An 18,776-nucleotide genomic window follows, 5' to 3' on the forward strand; every position below is an offset into this window, starting at 1 on the left:
ACTAGAACTCTGCCCACCCCCCTTATGGGGGCCATGCATAGAACCATAATAATATTATACTTTACTGTAAACTTTTCATTGGTTTTCGCTAGAATCCAGATCAATGGAATTCTATCGTTTAATATGAGCAGACGTTAACTGCCAGTCTGAAACAATTCAGATAATATCATAATAATACTAAGGTATCCAAAATAATACAAAAATAATAAAACACCGATTTATGGGTGAGTTATATATTTATATGGCTCCTTAAAATGGGTTAAGACACTAATTATCAGTAAGAAAATAAACATGTTTGTTTATATTTAGGTAGGTACTTATTTAAATCCGTTTAAAATTTAAACCACACAACAAAACAAAAAAATATATAAAAATCACAAAGAAGCACTTTGCGCCGCAATGGCAATAATGAATAAATAATAATATAATATACCTAATGATTATTGAGGTTTTTTCTCTTTTTACGGCTGGCAATTCTTTAAAAAATACAAATTTTATTGCGCTACCATATAAGTCGATATCGAGGGGCCGCCGAGCTCTTTCAAGTCGGCCGGTGCAATAAAATAATAATCGTTTATTGGACTCATAATGGAGCGTATTAGAACTAAATACACAACGTCATCGCTATTGTATAAGTGCAATAAAATTATTAACTTTACTTTATGGCCGCACCGACGATGCGATTCTCAATCTTAGATACATACGTTATTAAAAAGATATAAATATCCAGCAGGTGAATGAAAAATTGTAAGATGTAGGTACACCTTACGAACGAAACTCTCCTGAGTAGGTGGTTGTCGCTGACATTTTGACCTTGTGCACTGTACACTGATTATCAGAAGTTGGTGGTGTTTCAGAGCAGGGTATTCAGAAAGATTCTTGGGCATCAGTGAAAATGTCTGCGTTGAACTGGATATGGTTTATAAAGATCCAAAGATCTCTCAAACTCCACTGGGTGGGTCAGGTACAAGACACGTGGCACTGAATTATTACGAATTACGATGATAGTGGTAAATATTGATTATATTATTCGAATGCAATGCGGCAACCTGTCCGCAATAAATGAAGAGTTTCGATTTGGTATTTTGTTCAAAATTACCATTTATTTCATTATGCAAGAATCATCATAAACGATCAATAACCTCGTAGCATTACCATCAAAGTTTACCATTTTGTATCGCAGTCTGACTATAGTTGGCCTTAATAGTTCCTACCATGGTACCTACCGTTTAACATGGATTAATCCGAAGAGACCGCGATGTGCCGGGAGTCCAAATATATAAAGCCGAAGCTAAAGAAAAACGAATGGACTCAATTTTAAATTAAAGTTAATTCGCATGGGGTATCATTTATTAAATATATAAATATAAATACTAAACTTTGCACTATTACTTCCAGTAAGTACCTATGTAGGTATCTGTCAAAAACTGTAAGCATGTCAACACAATGTCAAATTCTCTCAAGCAGTGAATTCGATCAATTACATAATACAACATGTAATTATTGCTGATCGTATAATAGATATTGTATTTGTCACGAATGGGCGTGGATAACTAATTGTTTTATTAATTACTGGATACGTGACCATTCCGAAGACTAATAATTATTAGATAATAAATGTATGTACCGAAATTAGATTATTCACGTTATAATAATGCAAGTAGGTACATTCAAGCTTTAACTTAGATACAACCATAGATAATATAAAAATAATTACAAGATAAAAAGAACTTTTTATATACTTACAACGTTTTTAAATTTTCTGTTGAATCATATAAACTTGACTTGACTAGCTTAAACGATCAAAAAAATTTGTACTTGATAGAAATAATACTGAAATGTCATTTTGACATGTTATATTGATTTCCATAGTAACGCACCTATATATTAATAATTTAGTTGCTAGGACCCCAGACCCTTAGCAACCAATAATGGCGTCGAAATAACTTTTCATACAAAACAGAATTAATTGAAAATGAATTCAATTCTACTAAAAGATAGCTAAGAGTAGTATTAAAAAAATGCATTGGCATCGTTTTCTGATATATTCTAAAAGTTTCAAATGTCTAGCTAGTCGGGAAGTTAGTTAAAAATCGATTGCAAGGTTTGTACCGGACAAATAAGAATACGAGCTAAGAAAAACGTTGTAATTAGTCCCGTCTACTTCTTGCACACCAGATTTGTAGGTAGGTAGGTACCTAATTAATATGCTTAATTTTAATAAAAATTGCATCATCAAAACTATTTCAATTTACATATTATGTGAATTCGTAGACCTACATATATTATTTTATGAATTAAGAGTATTTTTATTTCGTTTTTGTTTGAATGTTGATTTGATTTCTTAAATTATAATTTCACGTAATATTCCCACCACACATTAAAATATGTTGTTTCTTGTTCAAATATACAAAGTAGGCAACGTTTTGATTCGCTACATCAGCGGTCGCCAACCATTGGACAGTGGAAAAAATATGTGTGCTCAAAAATAATTAAGTTGACGAAAAACTCAATATTTTTCAAGATAATTTTTAGATAAATGTGTGATTATTTATTTTATTCAATGTTGAAGTGATCATTAAAGGAGTGAAAATGTTGTTTTAGGAATAAAACACTGGTGTTACGTAAAATGTTACGCCGACAAGTTGAATATTTATTTATTTTTTTAAGAAAACGAAACATTGTGGACATAACAAATCAAGATTCAGGACGTTCACAACATGAGATTTACATTATAACAAATATCTATTAGATATCTCACGAAAGAGAAGAAAAGTAATAATAATAATAATAATAAAACATAAACAATTTTATACAATAAAATAAAGTTTTAGAAACAAAATGTCTTTGGAGAGCGCATTGATTAGTCTTGCAACCCATGCTAACGGTGCCTGATCGGCTTCACTCGAGGAAACAGTGTTCTGACCCAGAATAAGTCACGTAGGTAATTGATAGGCGCATATAAATTCTTTAGGACGCCAGGATTAGAAACCATCCCTCGTGATTAGCTATTTTTTTCGCCTCTGCGATTTTTTTTCTGCTACCGTCCCTCTCGTAGTGCAGTGCGTAAGGCGCTGGCCTTTCATCTGGGAGCTCTGGGTTCGATTCCCGGCGAGGATACAATATATTTATGTGATTTTTTCAAAGCCTGGGTGTTTGTGATTATTTCATTACACTACTGTCATTGGGGCTCTAGGCTTGCTATAGTGTTAAAAAGAATATACTATCGGTAAGGTACTTAGATACTTATATAATATAATATATTTTAGGATAAAAAAACCTTCTTCTTTATCGGTAGTTTTATTGTTCGTCGAAAACTTGTAAAATTAAATATGCTTACCCAGATACACACGTGATGAATTTTATCGCGCGATACAAAGTCGGACGGTCATTGTTCACCAACATGTAATGTGAAAGCTTCTATACAGCTAGGCGAAAATTATTGCACGACTTTACATCGCGGCGATAAAATTCACTGCGTGTGAAACAGGGCTACGATGTTGTTTGACAACGCTATCGCGGTTTAAAAAGTATTTGTTCTTTAGCGTGTGTTGATAGAGTGGACCTAGCCTTATTCCTGATGTTTCAAACGATGTATCGTTCAAGCTTCGGCCACATAGGCAGGTGCCTTGCTTGGTGGCTACGTGCTAGGTGACATATCCTAGTGAACGAACGCACACTATTCTATCGCAATGGCCACACTGCACGCTTCGCGCCTCGCTACATGATTATGAGTCACCTCGTGAGTCTCCCGGCGAACAAACGTGTTGGTTATTTTTATTGTGTCACTTAGTGATTTTGCCATTGTCTATGGATTTTGGAAGATGGCGGATGTTTCTTTAGTATGACAAACGTCAAACACCGTATATTTCGAGGTTATGAATAATGACGCATGGGATGAATGCATCCAACAAGTTCGAATTTGAGACTTTCGAAATTTTAAACTTAAATTTTCTGTGAGAAGTAGCTTTCTGGTTAGTTTTGAGAGTGACATATCGTTGTTAACTTGAGCGCTCCCAAATGTCAAATGAATTTGTACGTAATCACGTAGCCTGCAATGTGGCAGTAGTGTTTTTAGTAGATAAGCATAGCATCTAACTCAGGATTAGCGAAGCACCTGCCTATGTGGCCGAAGCCTCACTGTTCTAGTCAAAATAGACGCGGAGCAATGTGTACATAACGTAGCTCCTCACATGTACATATGTGTACCAAAATGTATGTCGTGTTACGTAAAAAAATACAGCTTCTGATTCTGATCTATGGAAAATGTTCACGATTGCCGAAAAACAAAATATAATGGTTCGACCACACGAAACGAGGTATGGTCGTCTTTTAATTTCTCAATTAGCCCCGCAATCACGCCGCGTCGATACTACGATACCGCGCGCCAATAAAACTAAACGATAATTATTATCGCAATTGACAACGAGAGCCCACTTGCCCCAAAGCGCCAAATTATCCCGACAGGTCTCTATTCCGAATCGGCCGTTGCCCTATTAGGAGAATGGTATTCAATTAGGCGCCGTGGGGAGGGGACCTCCGTGTTTTTATTACACCGCTGGCATACAAAGTCAAATAATGTTGATTTTATCGACACGGTAATCGCCTATCAATGTAACGCCACTGATAGACTCTCCAAACTTAGGCCTAGATGCATAGAAATCGAATGTTAGGTGAGGTTACATCGAAATAATGATAATCTAATATGCATATAGGTAGCTAGGTAATACCAGTGGCGAAGGGTGACTTTTGGAAAGAGGTAGGCTGTGGAGATCTGATAAAAAGAGCACATTTGTCAGGTATACTTACGAGAATAGTACGATATTTACTACTAATGAATAGGTACACACTAGTAAATGACAACGACACACTAATTCAATGAAACTTCAAAAACTGATTGACGACATAAAAATGAGCGATGTGTTTAAATTACGTATTTTTCAAAACATTTATACCCATCAAAAATCATTAGATAAAAATTATTTTTATTTATAAAAACAATCTATACTTACTTATTTATTAATATTCGATTAAACGCCGTTGAAATTATTTTTTTAATTATCTAATTATTAATGATTTTGGACAAAGTGCGCAGTCGTGACAACAATATTATGCGCGAATGTTTTAGGCTCTGCTTACCTTATTTCGTACAAATCAGCAGACTTGCTGAGGTTACGAGACGTAAAGTCCATACGAAAAAAATTCAGAATTATTTCACACATAATCGGAGATTTATTTACGTCGAGACGTCGCGGCGTTTATTATTTATTTACGGTGCGCTGTGGTATATTTTTTAATACCTTTGCAGTTGTTTTGTAAACTGTGTAATACTGTAATACATTCATACATATACGACATCTCTCGTTGGCAAAATAAATTATTTTTATATAACATAAAATAATGAAGTGATGAAGTATATAAATATGTCAATATGCAATTAAAAAATATTTTTATTAAGAAGGTAGGCTTTAAATAATCGCCTAGTATGGAGTCTTCGCCACTGGGTAATACATACACAGAACAGATTAATAAATAGAATTCTGATAGGTTATTCCCTAATATACTACATTTTGACGCAGTGCTTTGAATGTGTGATTGTCCTACAAATATTAGACATGCAATAATGTGTGTAGCAACCTTCAAATACACCAATATTGAATGAACGTCAGTGCATAATCCATGAGCAGTTGTTAGAACGAATGACAAGCAAACACGTGTTTAAGTTTATCCCATATTCTTCGACACTAGATATTGGTTGCCTGTTACTCCACACCCGTTAGACACGATGTTGTCATTGTATGGTGCTATTTGACAGGTTCTCAGATAATCGTATTGCCATAATGTTCTGCGCCGTGTAGTTCGTATTTTTTCTTCCAGCAGGTTTGCCACTATTGTTTTACTGCGCATGCGCATCCTCCATGCAATTATTGCGTGAAAATTCAGAAGCTTCTGAACATTTTTGATCCATGCATACTATCTTGCAACTTGCACGATAATACGTGTTTCCACGTGCATTGTCTTGTTATGGTCGCGGTAATACGCAGTGTCAGTATGTTTTACAATGTCTACTGAGTATAATTATATTTTATTCTAATTACTATTTTGGTTATTTATTGCTGGATTTCTACACCTACAGTATACCTAGTACTAGTACCTACAGTGTCATTAAATTGAAGCATTTCGCAATATTTCTTACATCATATTATTATACCTACGTGCTATGAGTGTGAGACACTTAAAAAATGATCCCAGAGGGGTTAAAAATCACGGGCTCGAGCGTCTACGTCACTAAAACGTGCATTTTTACAATTAACATTGTTTTATGTTCAAGCCATTTAAGGTTTTATGACAGCATGCATGTTGCATGAAAGCCATTTCTACCCAGACCTACCCATAGTAGTAAAAATAATATATATTAAATAATAAATAAATCATAATATCATATATTTTTATGCCTTGACAGCATTTATAATTGTAATTAAATAATCTTGTAGGTACTAAGCACGAAGGATCATCCATATATGGAATGATGCCCTACGGGTTCTCTGATATATTGTGATAATTTGTGACAACGATGATAAGGGTAGAAAATGTGACGTCACAAAGCCAAGAAAATATAGATACTTATGTATGATAAGAACATTATTCTGAACTCGATGATTTTCAACGAAATTGTTTCTTAACGGGGGGGGGGAGGTTAAATGATTTTTTGACGAAATATGCCGATAAGTACGAAGAAGGGATCAAATATACCGAAAATCATATTATGACGTCATTTATGGACGACCCCTTACTATGTACTGTTATTAATAAGCTTTATTATGTTTTATTTGCCTTATTGTTTTTAATAATTACTATTCATGTATGCCTAGGTACTAATTTTGCTTTTTCTTTTTGTTTTAGGACGAAGTAAGTAGACATCTCAACCACCTTCTTTCGACTCACACCAAAATAAGATAGAAATTAGGCGTATAGAATCAAACGCAACAATATCTGTGGAGCTACCTATACCGCTTTGATTCTATGCGACTCATTTTCCTTACTAACATAGAAGCGAAAAAAAGTACGTGGTTTTATTTATCATTATTTTTTTATATAAAAATATATTTTTAAAGATTTCTGTATTTTTTATTGTTTTGTTTTATTAATTATGTACTGTAAACAAAATTAATTTAATGAATTTGGTTAAATATATACCTAAGAACATAACGCACTAGACAGAAACTCAAAACGTTTTACAGAAAATTGAAGTGCATTCATTAACTTAGATTTTTAATTAATAACATCGCATCGTGTTCTGTTATCATTATTGTTGCCATTTTTTAAATTTTGATTTCCCGATATTATTAAATTTAATTTGTCATAAAAGTATCAATTCTGCTCAATATAAATTTATGTATTATCTAGGATTGTATAAAACGAAAAATTGTCAATTAATCATGACTCATTGAATTACGTAGCTGTATTATTAAACTATAATTATGTACCCGCTACAATAATCCACATTATCGAACATTTAACCGCATAGAAGCCGATAAGTCTATTCATTTTTCAGTATTAAAAAAATAATCTATTGACAAAAGAGAGAACTATTTTTTTCCATAGTAAATAATATATTATACCATTTTTGATAGTCGATCATTTGTGAAATCATCCATTTCCGATGTGAATTTCATCTTTTTAAATGTTGTCGGTACTTTGTGAAAACTGTCTAGTTAACCATGCGAATATATTATACCTATTCCCCATTATTATTATAATAAAATAGATAGTGATTAAATGTAGAGGGTAATTTAACTTATTGTAGTTATTTTAGTGGTATTATGAACAATTAAGTCTATGTGGAGAGACATTATATATCAATTAAAAATAAAATACAATTATATAATACGTATTCCAAATAACTTAATAATGATTACGACTTGTTTCCTCTTTTCATCCACTTCGATTGTATTGAAAATAATGGTGTATACACTTGTCTATATAAATAATAAATAACTGAAGTAGGATGTTTCAAAAAACTCTTCTGCAAAATATTTCAAAATTGAGTTAAGCCTTAATGACATTGAGCTACTTTACAAGCTGCTTGTAAACTCGCTCAGTATCATCATCGAACAAGCTAACAAGCAGATTATACACAATCTACCGAGAAAAGTTGAAAGCCGGTCAACTTTACGCGGTACATGCCAGCGATAGTAGCGACTTAGTACTAAAAATGACGGTATCAACTCGCTAGCTTGTTGGCTTCTGAGCGAGTGGAAATTTTTGTGTGTCATCATCACAATTCGCCAACAAGCAGCTTGTAAAGTAGCTCAATGTCACTGAGGCTTTACAATAGTTCTGTATTAATCTGACGAAATGTTTTATTGAAGTGGATGAAATTGGTCCTGATCGTTATTAAATAATGTGATATAAGTAGGTATTCTAATACAATACCTATTCGGCATTATTTATATTAAGTATATTTTATTTGAATGAAATCATATCTATTATTTTTTTCAATATCTCAGCGAGTAAACAGTACATATATCGATTAATTTTTCGAAAAAGATTGTGAATTTGTTCATTGACTGCACGTAATAATTATCCGAGACGATCAATTATTATAATAATTGTACGGTACGGCACATAACGTGTAATCGCACGCTACTGTTGTTTGCACAATATTGTTTTTTTGTAATTTATTATTTTTTAGTGGGTTTTTGATGTAAATATACGTAGTCTTTTCTATAACAGTATTTATGTATAAGTAGGATGTATGAAAAATAACTTAAATTGTGCTATATTTAAATATGTGGTACTAGAGGTTGTGATCAAAATTTCTCGTCTCGAGGTCTTGATAATTGAAAGAAGTCGATAAATCACAAGCCTGACGTGGTATCTACCTACAAACTAAAAATTGTGGAATTTGTTATTATAGTAAGTAGGTAGGTAATTCAGTGGCGAAGGGTGGAGGTAGGCTGTTAAGATCCACCATAAATAATGCTCATTAAACTTTGTCAGTCATATATATTAGTTTTCATTGAAATAAGACTAGATACCATTTATAGATAATAGGTAGTCAAAAAAATACTCGTCTATTTTGAAATATCAAAAATTATGCAATTAAATCATATATAACTTTGGATATTTTATAAATAGAATAATACTTGTTATCTATTACTTATAGTTTGGCTAAGGCAGGGCTTAATGAATTAAAAAAATGATCCAATAATATGACTTGTAATATTATATTATATTATATTCTTAATCCAACGAAAACAAATAAGTATGAATGAAAAAGTGTGCACAATTTTGTTGTATCGCCCAAAATATACCAAAAATATTATGGCTTGGTTTAGGCAAGATTTAATTGATTTATAAAAACTATCCAACACCTGTAAATTGTAGTCTTAGTTCAATAAAAACAAATATCTACGTATGACTGACAGAGTTTAATGTGCACTATTTATGGCGGATCTTAACAGCTTACCTCCACCCTTCACTACTAGTATCTACATAATGTATCTGTATACTTACTCCTTATAATATAATAGATCCGGTACCAACCAAATAAATATTAATATTTATAAAAAGCATCTGGTAATTACACTTTCGCCTGTGTGCTCTAAAATCTACTGCTGCTTATGTCTGGTGTTCTAATGTCCGGTGTTCATAATTGCCAGATTGCAACGAAATTCGCATGCGGTAAACGAAGCGAATAGCGACAAATTTATTATGGCGATTTTGTGTGAGCTCCTAATTTCATTTAAGTACAATGTCAAAAAATGCATGTAGTAATAAATCAATTGTTGGTTAATTATACTATGTTATCTGTTGGATGGGTTTTTATAAAATAAATTATCAGCAGTCAAGGCTAAGTTGCACCTCCCAAATAATGTTATTTTATTATTTATAATGAATAGTTTAATTGTGTACATAACATTATAATGCGGTGTTACTATACTTTGGATGGCTGTATATAGTTACATTTATCTACTATATAAATTACTAGTAGGTATATTAATATCATAAAGGCTCACTCCCTTACTCATGGAAGGGATGCGTAGTACCAAACTTCAAACGAGTCTGTGTACGGTGTGCATTCGTGAGATAAATACACTACACCTACATTCCTAAATATTATACAAGTATTATAGGTAAATCATTCTACAGTGGCACCATAGGCGATTCGTGCGTGTATTGAATTGCTTGCGTGAATGCCTGTTTCAATGGTAGCAAACAATACCACTACAACTGCAAGCCGCATTTGCCGTACCCATGGTGCCACTGTAAAACGATGTTACGATGTGTTAATATAGATAGTTTTTTTTAAAGTGTTGTTGAATTTATCCTTTAAGTCTACTCTATATTATAAAAAGATAAACTAACATTTGCAACGTTTTTCTGTTTTGTTTTTCTTTCACTTTTAAATTCGATACAGCGACACGCCAAGGGGGTCAGACTAAATTTCCACCCCTTCACAAATAATAAATATTAAATAATACTTATTAATTTAATTTTCATTAAAATATATTTTATACTATAGAAAAAAGTTACATCACGTAATTGTATTTATATAGATACAGAATGATATTTTAACTAAGTATACTTTAAAATTTACAGTGTAAACTGTAAATCGTGTGAAGCACAGTAAAAAAATCATAAAAAAATATCAAACTTTTTATTGCCCTCTGAATCCTGTTGCCCGGATACTTCGCACCGCCAACGTCCCCGCTTTGGGGGCGGTCCGGTACCACAAATATGAGATATCCATACAATTTTCATAAAAAACTAACTTTTTTAGTGACACTATTGATCTAAAACTTCAGGACAGATTCCTCTGGGACGGTTTCCATATAGAAATGTAAAAAAATGGATGTCATTGATTTAATCTATTTTTGTTTTTAAGTAGGTAGGTACACAGAGAGAATGGTTAAGAATTTTCTTACATTTTATTACGCCATATCATTTATTAAAAGTAAATTACTAAATACATAGTTAATTTCATATTTTCATACCGTGTAGTATTTTTTATTACGTAAATAAAATTGAAAAAAAGAGTGTGTTTTAATTACCTGTATAATTTATCACGTAACAAGATCCCAATGAATATATTTAAATATCTTTTATGTGGAATATGTTAATCAGCTGATCTAAGGCTGTTATTAGACAGAGTGATGTGCTTTTGATGTTTTTTTTAATTTATTCAAGAATTTTTACGATTGTGTTAGGAAGCTCTCGTCTGTTTTTATTAGTACCTAATCATAATTTTGGGACCGGGTTTTATTGTTTCCGTTTTTTGAACGAGAAAAAATATTATAAATTTGTTTGTTTTTTTTTAAACGTTAATAATGTGCCACTTATAACATAGCACAAGTGCCTACTATTTCAGACTGTTTGGTTAAGTTTTCCCTCTATTTCTGTAGTTGTTAACCTAAGCATGTGTGTGTGCATTTAATATTGTTTAATCAGTTTATTTAATTGTTGTAAGTAGGTACTAAAATATAATGAAAAAATAATACGTAATAAGACAATTAAATAATACCAGCGCATCTATTCTATACACAAGGCTGCTATCATCGGCTATCGAGGGTAGTTTATCATATTTATGTATTGGGGTATTATAATTATTGGTACAACTGCCTATTTCACTCTAAAAATTAACACAGCCAAGAGATGTGGCTACTGTTAAAACATAGCACTTTTTGACAGTTCAGACGGTTAACTTATTGTAACAATTAACCGCTTCAATACATAAATATATATGATAAACTACATTCGATAGCCGCTTTGTGTATATAACAGATGTGCAGAAAGCCTTCCTGCGTAATAATGAAGCAATAAGGAATATTTGGGACTACTGTACTAAAATGCTCATAGATATCCTGCAATGTAATATATTTTTTGCATGCATAAATGGCACGGAAAACTGGAACTTGCTTCAATGAAATGGAAATGGAATCGACTGAAGGCTCCATCTATCTGAAAAAAGATTCAATAGATTTAGTATATACCTACTTACTAATAAAGTTTTTCCATTGACGTCGTTTATAATGAGTCGAAGTATATCAATTGTGAACATTATTCAAATCTCCTCCACCCATGGTGACAAAGTTCGTAAAAAGACCATCTATGAACCCCCATGTAGCGGGTTCAATTCTATTGCGAAGAAAAAACTTTTTTAAAATGAACCATTTTTTTAATTAATGCAATTTGCCGATCTGTTACTACAATTTTCCTGTCGATGTAACGATTTTCTATATAAAAACTTGATAAATTTACGTACGGATTATTACGGCTTTTGAACGCACGGGTATGTAGTAAATAGACGACGCAGCACATCTGTAGGTATATATTATATATTACAATAATTGCATTACGATGTATCTATAGTCTAAGGCATTAAGTATATTACGTATCGATGTCTCTGTTAGTCTGTTACTGATATAATATAATATAAATATTTTTATTGAGGAAGAATCAAATCTAAATAATTGCCCAGCATGGATGGAGCTTCCCCACTGATTGGAATTCCAGTTGCTGTTAAACAATGCTACCTTAGAAAGACAGCTGTTTCAAGAAAGAAGACGTAACTGGATAACCGGATATCCTCGATCCAGTAGTCACGTGGTGTCATGTTTTGACCAATTCTTTTATATTGTTGACAAGTGGATTGGTTAAGATATTGCACCATGAGATACTCGGAGTAAAAATGCACCGCTTGATTCTGCTTTTGATTTTGCTGCATGTTTTTGCTGTTTGTTGTTACTTTGTGTTATTTGAATTGTTCGTTGTGCACTTTTTCTAACACCTTTGACTCCAATGTAAGTCATTAGACAGACTAGACAGAATTCCACTATTTATAATTTTATATAATTTCATAATCTACAACATTTTTTTATAAACGTACCTATATGCAGGGATGCGCAAAAACTGTTTGCCGCCTGACTGCCAGCTGAAATTAAAAAAATACTTTAATATGCCCAAAAGTCAAATTATTTTTTTTATCATTAAAATATTCATAATAAAAATATACGAGATATTTTATCTATTAAATACTTAATACTGATAACATTCTGAATTATAATGCAAAACGACTTGAAACTATCAATATGTAGGTATCGATGGAGCACGAAGTCCAAATTTATTAAATATTTTTAATTGGAAGAAAATTGCGCCTCAGGCGACAAGCTCACGAGGCAAATTGTTTTACTTCAAAAAAATATTGTATCTGTATGACTCAGTAAGACTCTGGCAACTTGTTCTTGGAACTTTTGCGGCCCGCTTATTTCGCACCCCTAACATCCCCGATTGGCGGGCCCCTGCGTATATGTATCTTTCAAGCATGATTACAATACACTAAAAGCTATGTACCTACTGGTCAATCATTTTTTTAATATTTTGCATATGGTATCTATTATGTTGCACCGTGTTGCACATAGATCTTATGATTTCTCAACTTTTTTTGTTTCCTGAGATTCAAGAATACATTTTCCTCGAGAATTCGAGATTGGTTTGTCGCTGGATTCAAATTCGAGACCTTTGGTTTTTATGGCTTTTAACGTTACGGTCGAGTTTAGTTTCAAAATATTTCTAAAAGAAAATGATTTTCTTGCGAAAAATAATTTTACGTACAAATTTAATAGATCCTACTATTGCAGACATTTTTCCGTTTCAAATTATGTTTGATATTTTATTTAACTTATTTTTTCGTGGTTAAAGTTTCTCTGATTCTCGAGATTCTCATTTTTGATAATTGATTTTTTTGCAATGAGAAATCTAAAAATTTCTGAAAAATAAATCTCGGAATTCTCAAATCTCGATCATATCCTGTGGCCGTAAATATTTTTTATCATTTAAAATATATCTCACTTAACTTTTCGAATTAAAATGTACCCTCCATAAACAATGCATGACCTACATACATATATGCACAAAACCCTGACTGACCCCTCTAATTGATTATAATAAATATGTTTATCCATGAAAATGGTCTGGTAGTGTTATAATATGTATTTACAGATTAATCGCAATTATACACAAACTTGTTATTTATTGTTACTACCTACATACCTACTAACTTAAAATCAGGTGATCTCAATTGTCTAATTAAAGAATTCTGAACTTCGCAATGCTTATTCAGCGATCAAAATTGTTATGGTGTTACATTTTGTTTGACAGGTCCGAGAACTCGGCGACCAAAGAAACCAGCTGGAGAAAGAAGTCCTGGAAACACGCGAGATGAAGAGAAAAGACCTCGAACTGCTTTCAGTGGACCCCAGCTGGCAAGACTTAAGGTACCTACGTATATATTTGAAAATAGCAAAGCGTAGATACTCTAAAATCTAAACCACATCGATCTATAAGGGCTGTTCTAACCTACTTAAATCAATAAAAAATGATAAAATATAATATGTCGTATTCCAACAGTTAATTAACCCGGGTTAAGAGCTGTCAGGCGTGATCTTTTTAACGCGGGTCGATATGACCGCCTTAACTGGTTTAGAGCAAGATAGGTATACTATCTGCGACAATTACATATTGAGAATTAAGATGCGGATTTGTTACTTAATAGTACCTAATTTACGACACACGCGCTACGGTCACTGCCTTAACTCAACACCATGTCAATACGAAATTGGCCGAGATCTTCAAAAATAAGAGATGCTGTTCACACGACATGCATACCAACTTAAATATTCGCTTATAAATGTGTTACCAATTATTGTAGATAACCGCCTTTTTACGGAATTGCTTTAAGTGATAGGTATTCGTGTTATTTTCTATCAAAAAAAAATAACGGAAACGTGTTACCGTGTTAATTAATTAGAATAGCCCTGCAGAGTTCCAATAAAAAATTTAAGAGTTTGCGGAACAAAGTTCAACCCATTTTCCATCTAACTGAGGAAATGTAATATGTAATTATTAGAGTTACCATTAAACAAATTACACAAAAACAATTAAGTAGGTACATACATTAACACAAAATTATTACAGAATATTAAGATAACAAAGTCAATTTATTGTTAAGTCACACGCAAAGTGGAAATATTTCTCATTTTTTTCACCCTGTTAAACTTAATTGAATAAGAAACTTCAATGGTTTTCACAATCAAACATGGTTGGTAATCACCGATAGTGGAAATGAAAAATTGGAAAACTGCATTAATTAAAGATGTGTGTGTACCTATTGGTACCTACCTCATCGGATGTTTTTAAAAACATGTTAGGATCATTATTAAATATAATTAACTAAACATAATATGCTACGTAGATATGTAATAAAAGTTTCATTGATATATTATGTTTATTAGTAGGTAAATATAATGAACCTTCAATCTATCCAAGTTGTCCAACGGTTAATTCCATTGGAAAATTTAACCTTGTTTATGTTTTGGCCCGGATTTTCTGGGTGTCCCGTGTTTTATTTTAAATCCGTTCGTGTTGCAGCCCGAGAAAAGACCGCGGGCCGCATTCAACGGACCCCAACTGGCGAGATTAAAGGTCATTATATCCATACCTACAATAAAAATACTTGTCAGTTGAAAGATTCCCTAAAATCTGAGAGGTATTTTTGTAACTAAGTGCAGCTTTTTGCGGTCTGTTTTGGTAAAATTCAAGCACCTCGGCCTTTGATTTTTTTCAGAAAATTCCTTTTATCTCTTCTTTTTCTTTATCGACATTTTTTATTTTTTTTATTCTTGACTTACTTTTAATTAATCTAACTACCTACTTAGGTACCTACATCTTGGGAGAAGACTCCAAATAAATAACTATACTTTTCTAAATAATAATATCAACATACTTGCAATATACATGTAATTTTATTTATTACCTACGCCAATGCATCTTGCATTCTTATTCACAATATATGTAGTGTATTACAGTGATGTAGAGTTGAGGTAGGCTGTTAAGATTCGACAAAATAGTGCGCACTAAACTTTCAAACGTATTTGTTTTAATTGACTAAGACTACAATGTGTAGATAGTGTTTGTTAGTTTTTAAAATTCAATCAAACCCTGCCTAATCAAAACCATAGCAGATAATACTTAATCAAAAAATATTCGTTTATCTATAAAATCATTTAATCATACATAATTTTAGATATTGTATAGAGATAGAAGAATATTTTTTTTTTATCTATATCTAATGGTTTGGATTTGTCAGGGCTCAATGAATTAAAAAAAAAACTAACCAACACTATCTATAATATGTATTCTTAATTCGGCACAAACTAATAAGTATGACTGAAAAAGTGTGCACTATTTTTGTCAGATCGCCCATAGGGTTTAATTTAATTTTAAAAATACTAACTAGCACTATCTGCAATTTGTATTCTTAGTTCAATGAAAACACAGTCGTATGACTGACAAAGTTTGGTGTGCGCTATTTATGTCAAATCTTAACAGCCTACCTCCATCCCTCGCCACTGATACATACCTACCTACCATTTTATTTTTGTTTATCAACATTATGTATCAGTTCTAATATGTTTCATTATTGTTTAAAAATTATTTTGTCGAACCTTAAAATCCTTACTAACGTGGGAGGCTATGGGTTTACATAACCCATTTAATCCCAAGGTATTTTTTTTGACCATGTCCGATCTTAAGAAAATCGTATGGGCTTCTCCAGAGTGGAGATTTGTAAATTGTAAATAAAGACCTGATATTTTCCATTGATAACATTTTAAATCAGTGGCGATCTTAAGAAAATCGTATGGGCTTCAACAGAGTGGAGATTTGTTAATTGTAAATACAGACCTGAAGTTTTCCATTGTTAACATTTTAAATCAGTGGTGATTTTCCATTACATTTCGTCAGAGTATGGAAATTTTAAAAAGCGTATTATGAATATTAAAAACACAATCAATGAAAATACACAAAAATCATGAGGTGGAACTTGAATGACATATACGTAATAAAACAGAGGAAAAAAATTCAAGTAGGGATCCATCTGACGAAAACCGGCATTGTTTTAAATTTATCAATTTTGGATTGTTTCCTGTATGAAACCCAAATTTACCTTAAATGAATCGAATCCAAATTCAATATAATAATTTAACTGACATTTATTTCTACTTTAGCACGAGTTTGCCGAGAACCGCTACCTCACGGAGAGACGTCGTCAGCAATTATCAGCAGAGCTTGGCCTGAACGAAGCCCAGATTAAGATCTGGTTCCAGAACAAAAGAGCTAAGATCAAGAAAGCCAGCGGACAAAAGAATCCTTTGGCCCTTCAGCTCATGGCCCAGGGGCTCTACAATCATAGCACAGTGCCATTGAGCAGGGAAGAAGAAGAGCTTCAGGAGTTACACGCCAGAGAAGGAAGAGATATTAACACGTAGAGTAGACATATAATTGTAATTATTGTGGTTATGTGCAATGTGAATAGTCGAATATTTATTTCATCTGAATATCAAAAATGCTAAGCCAAAAGAGTGTAATTTTTGTGTGAATATCTGTTATTTGTTCGGAGTATCATCAAAAAGACTCATTCCGTGTCGAAGTTATAACTACTATAGTTAAAATAATAGAATTATTATTTAAAATTGGTCTCACGTAAAGCTGCAATCTGTCACTTAGGCTTAGCAAACTCGATATGGGTATGTATTTTTTTTTGTTTCAATTAGGTATACATATCATACATATTATAAATTTTAAACCGTGAGAAAAACCACGTTGGTACCTATTCATTTTAGCGTTTTAATCATTTGGGACTTTAATTAATGTGAGATCAAAAATCAGTAGGTAATATGTCTATTAAGGTGCATTTATTCTTATCTAAATGTATCTAACAGGGCTATTCTAACATAACGTTTTAATTCCAAAATCAATAAAACTAGTGAGAAAAAAGCTATGACGCATTCCAAGAGTTAACTATCTCGATGTAAGAACTATCAACTACCTACTTAAAGTTGGCTCTTGGCAACCTCGCTCACAGATAGAGCAATAAGAGCAACAATTTTATTTTATCTTGGGTTACGGCAATTTAAAAAATATCGCGACAAAAATCAGACTTTTATATCAAATAAAAAAAATCCTGTCAATATTTAGCTCCATAAATTTCATCACTTTTTTCAAAGTATAAAAAATATTTGAAGACTAATCACAAATTAATCATACTATTATATTAATAACCCTGTTATTAAACACAACAATATTTTGTTACCCATAATAAACGAGAAGCTGATGATTAAAGGGGTCCAAGTGACAGGTGACCAAGTTGAACAAATCAACTTAATCAAAAGTTTTTTCCAGGCAGTTTCCTAAGAGCTGCTTTCATTAACAACTTACTGTTTTTTTAGGTGCATATTGTAATCGTAGTTGAGCTGGTAAAATCTCAGAATTAATAATTTTGTCAAAACATTGGGGTTGTTTTAACATTTCGTGATCATTTATGATTTATATTATACTGGTAGTTAAGTAAGACTTAGCATCAATGTTCTATATACCACCAAAATAAAAATTTAAAAAAAACTGAGTCATTTTGATAATTGCAACTGATTTTCGTTGTGCGTAAACGATTACTTACATATTACATGCATTCATTGCCCTGAATTTATTGAAGAAAATTCATGTACGCATATCATCTGCCGTGGCTATGCGATTATCGCATAAGCGAAATCATCACTTAATAAAATGACTCAATTTAAGAAGATCGTAATTCCTTCAATCTACGTGGTCTTATATTACGAACATTTGATGGTGACAAGCCGCTAGTAGGTGCTTGTCACCTTACTGCAATTTATTTTCAGTTTTTGTCTCTCCTATAAAATTTAAATTTTGTCAGA

At 32.3% G+C, this 18,776-nt stretch overlaps 1 protein-coding gene across 1 annotated transcript in view; it reads left to right on the forward strand.

Moving 5' to 3' along the window:
- The window catches only part of LOC147074956 (uncharacterized), a 149,175-nt gene extending 130,734 nt beyond the window's left edge, over window positions 1-18,441 (forward strand). The window contains exons 3-4 of the mRNA XM_085943012.1: window positions 14,164-14,279; window positions 17,070-18,441. Coding sequence (XP_085799138.1) covers window positions 14,164-14,279; window positions 17,070-17,330 — 377 coding nt within the window. The 3' untranslated portion in view covers window positions 17,331-18,441. The remainder of the gene's footprint in view (window positions 1-14,163; window positions 14,280-17,069) is intronic.
- The last annotated feature ends 335 nt before the right edge of the window (window positions 18,442-18,776 follow it).

This window comes from Rhyacophila brunnea, unplaced genomic scaffold, assembly GCF_057557595.1.
Source record: "Rhyacophila brunnea isolate RB1 unplaced genomic scaffold, BYU_Rbru_1.0 scaffold_15, whole genome shotgun sequence".
NCBI lineage: Eukaryota > Metazoa > Arthropoda > Insecta > Trichoptera > Rhyacophilidae > Rhyacophila > Rhyacophila brunnea.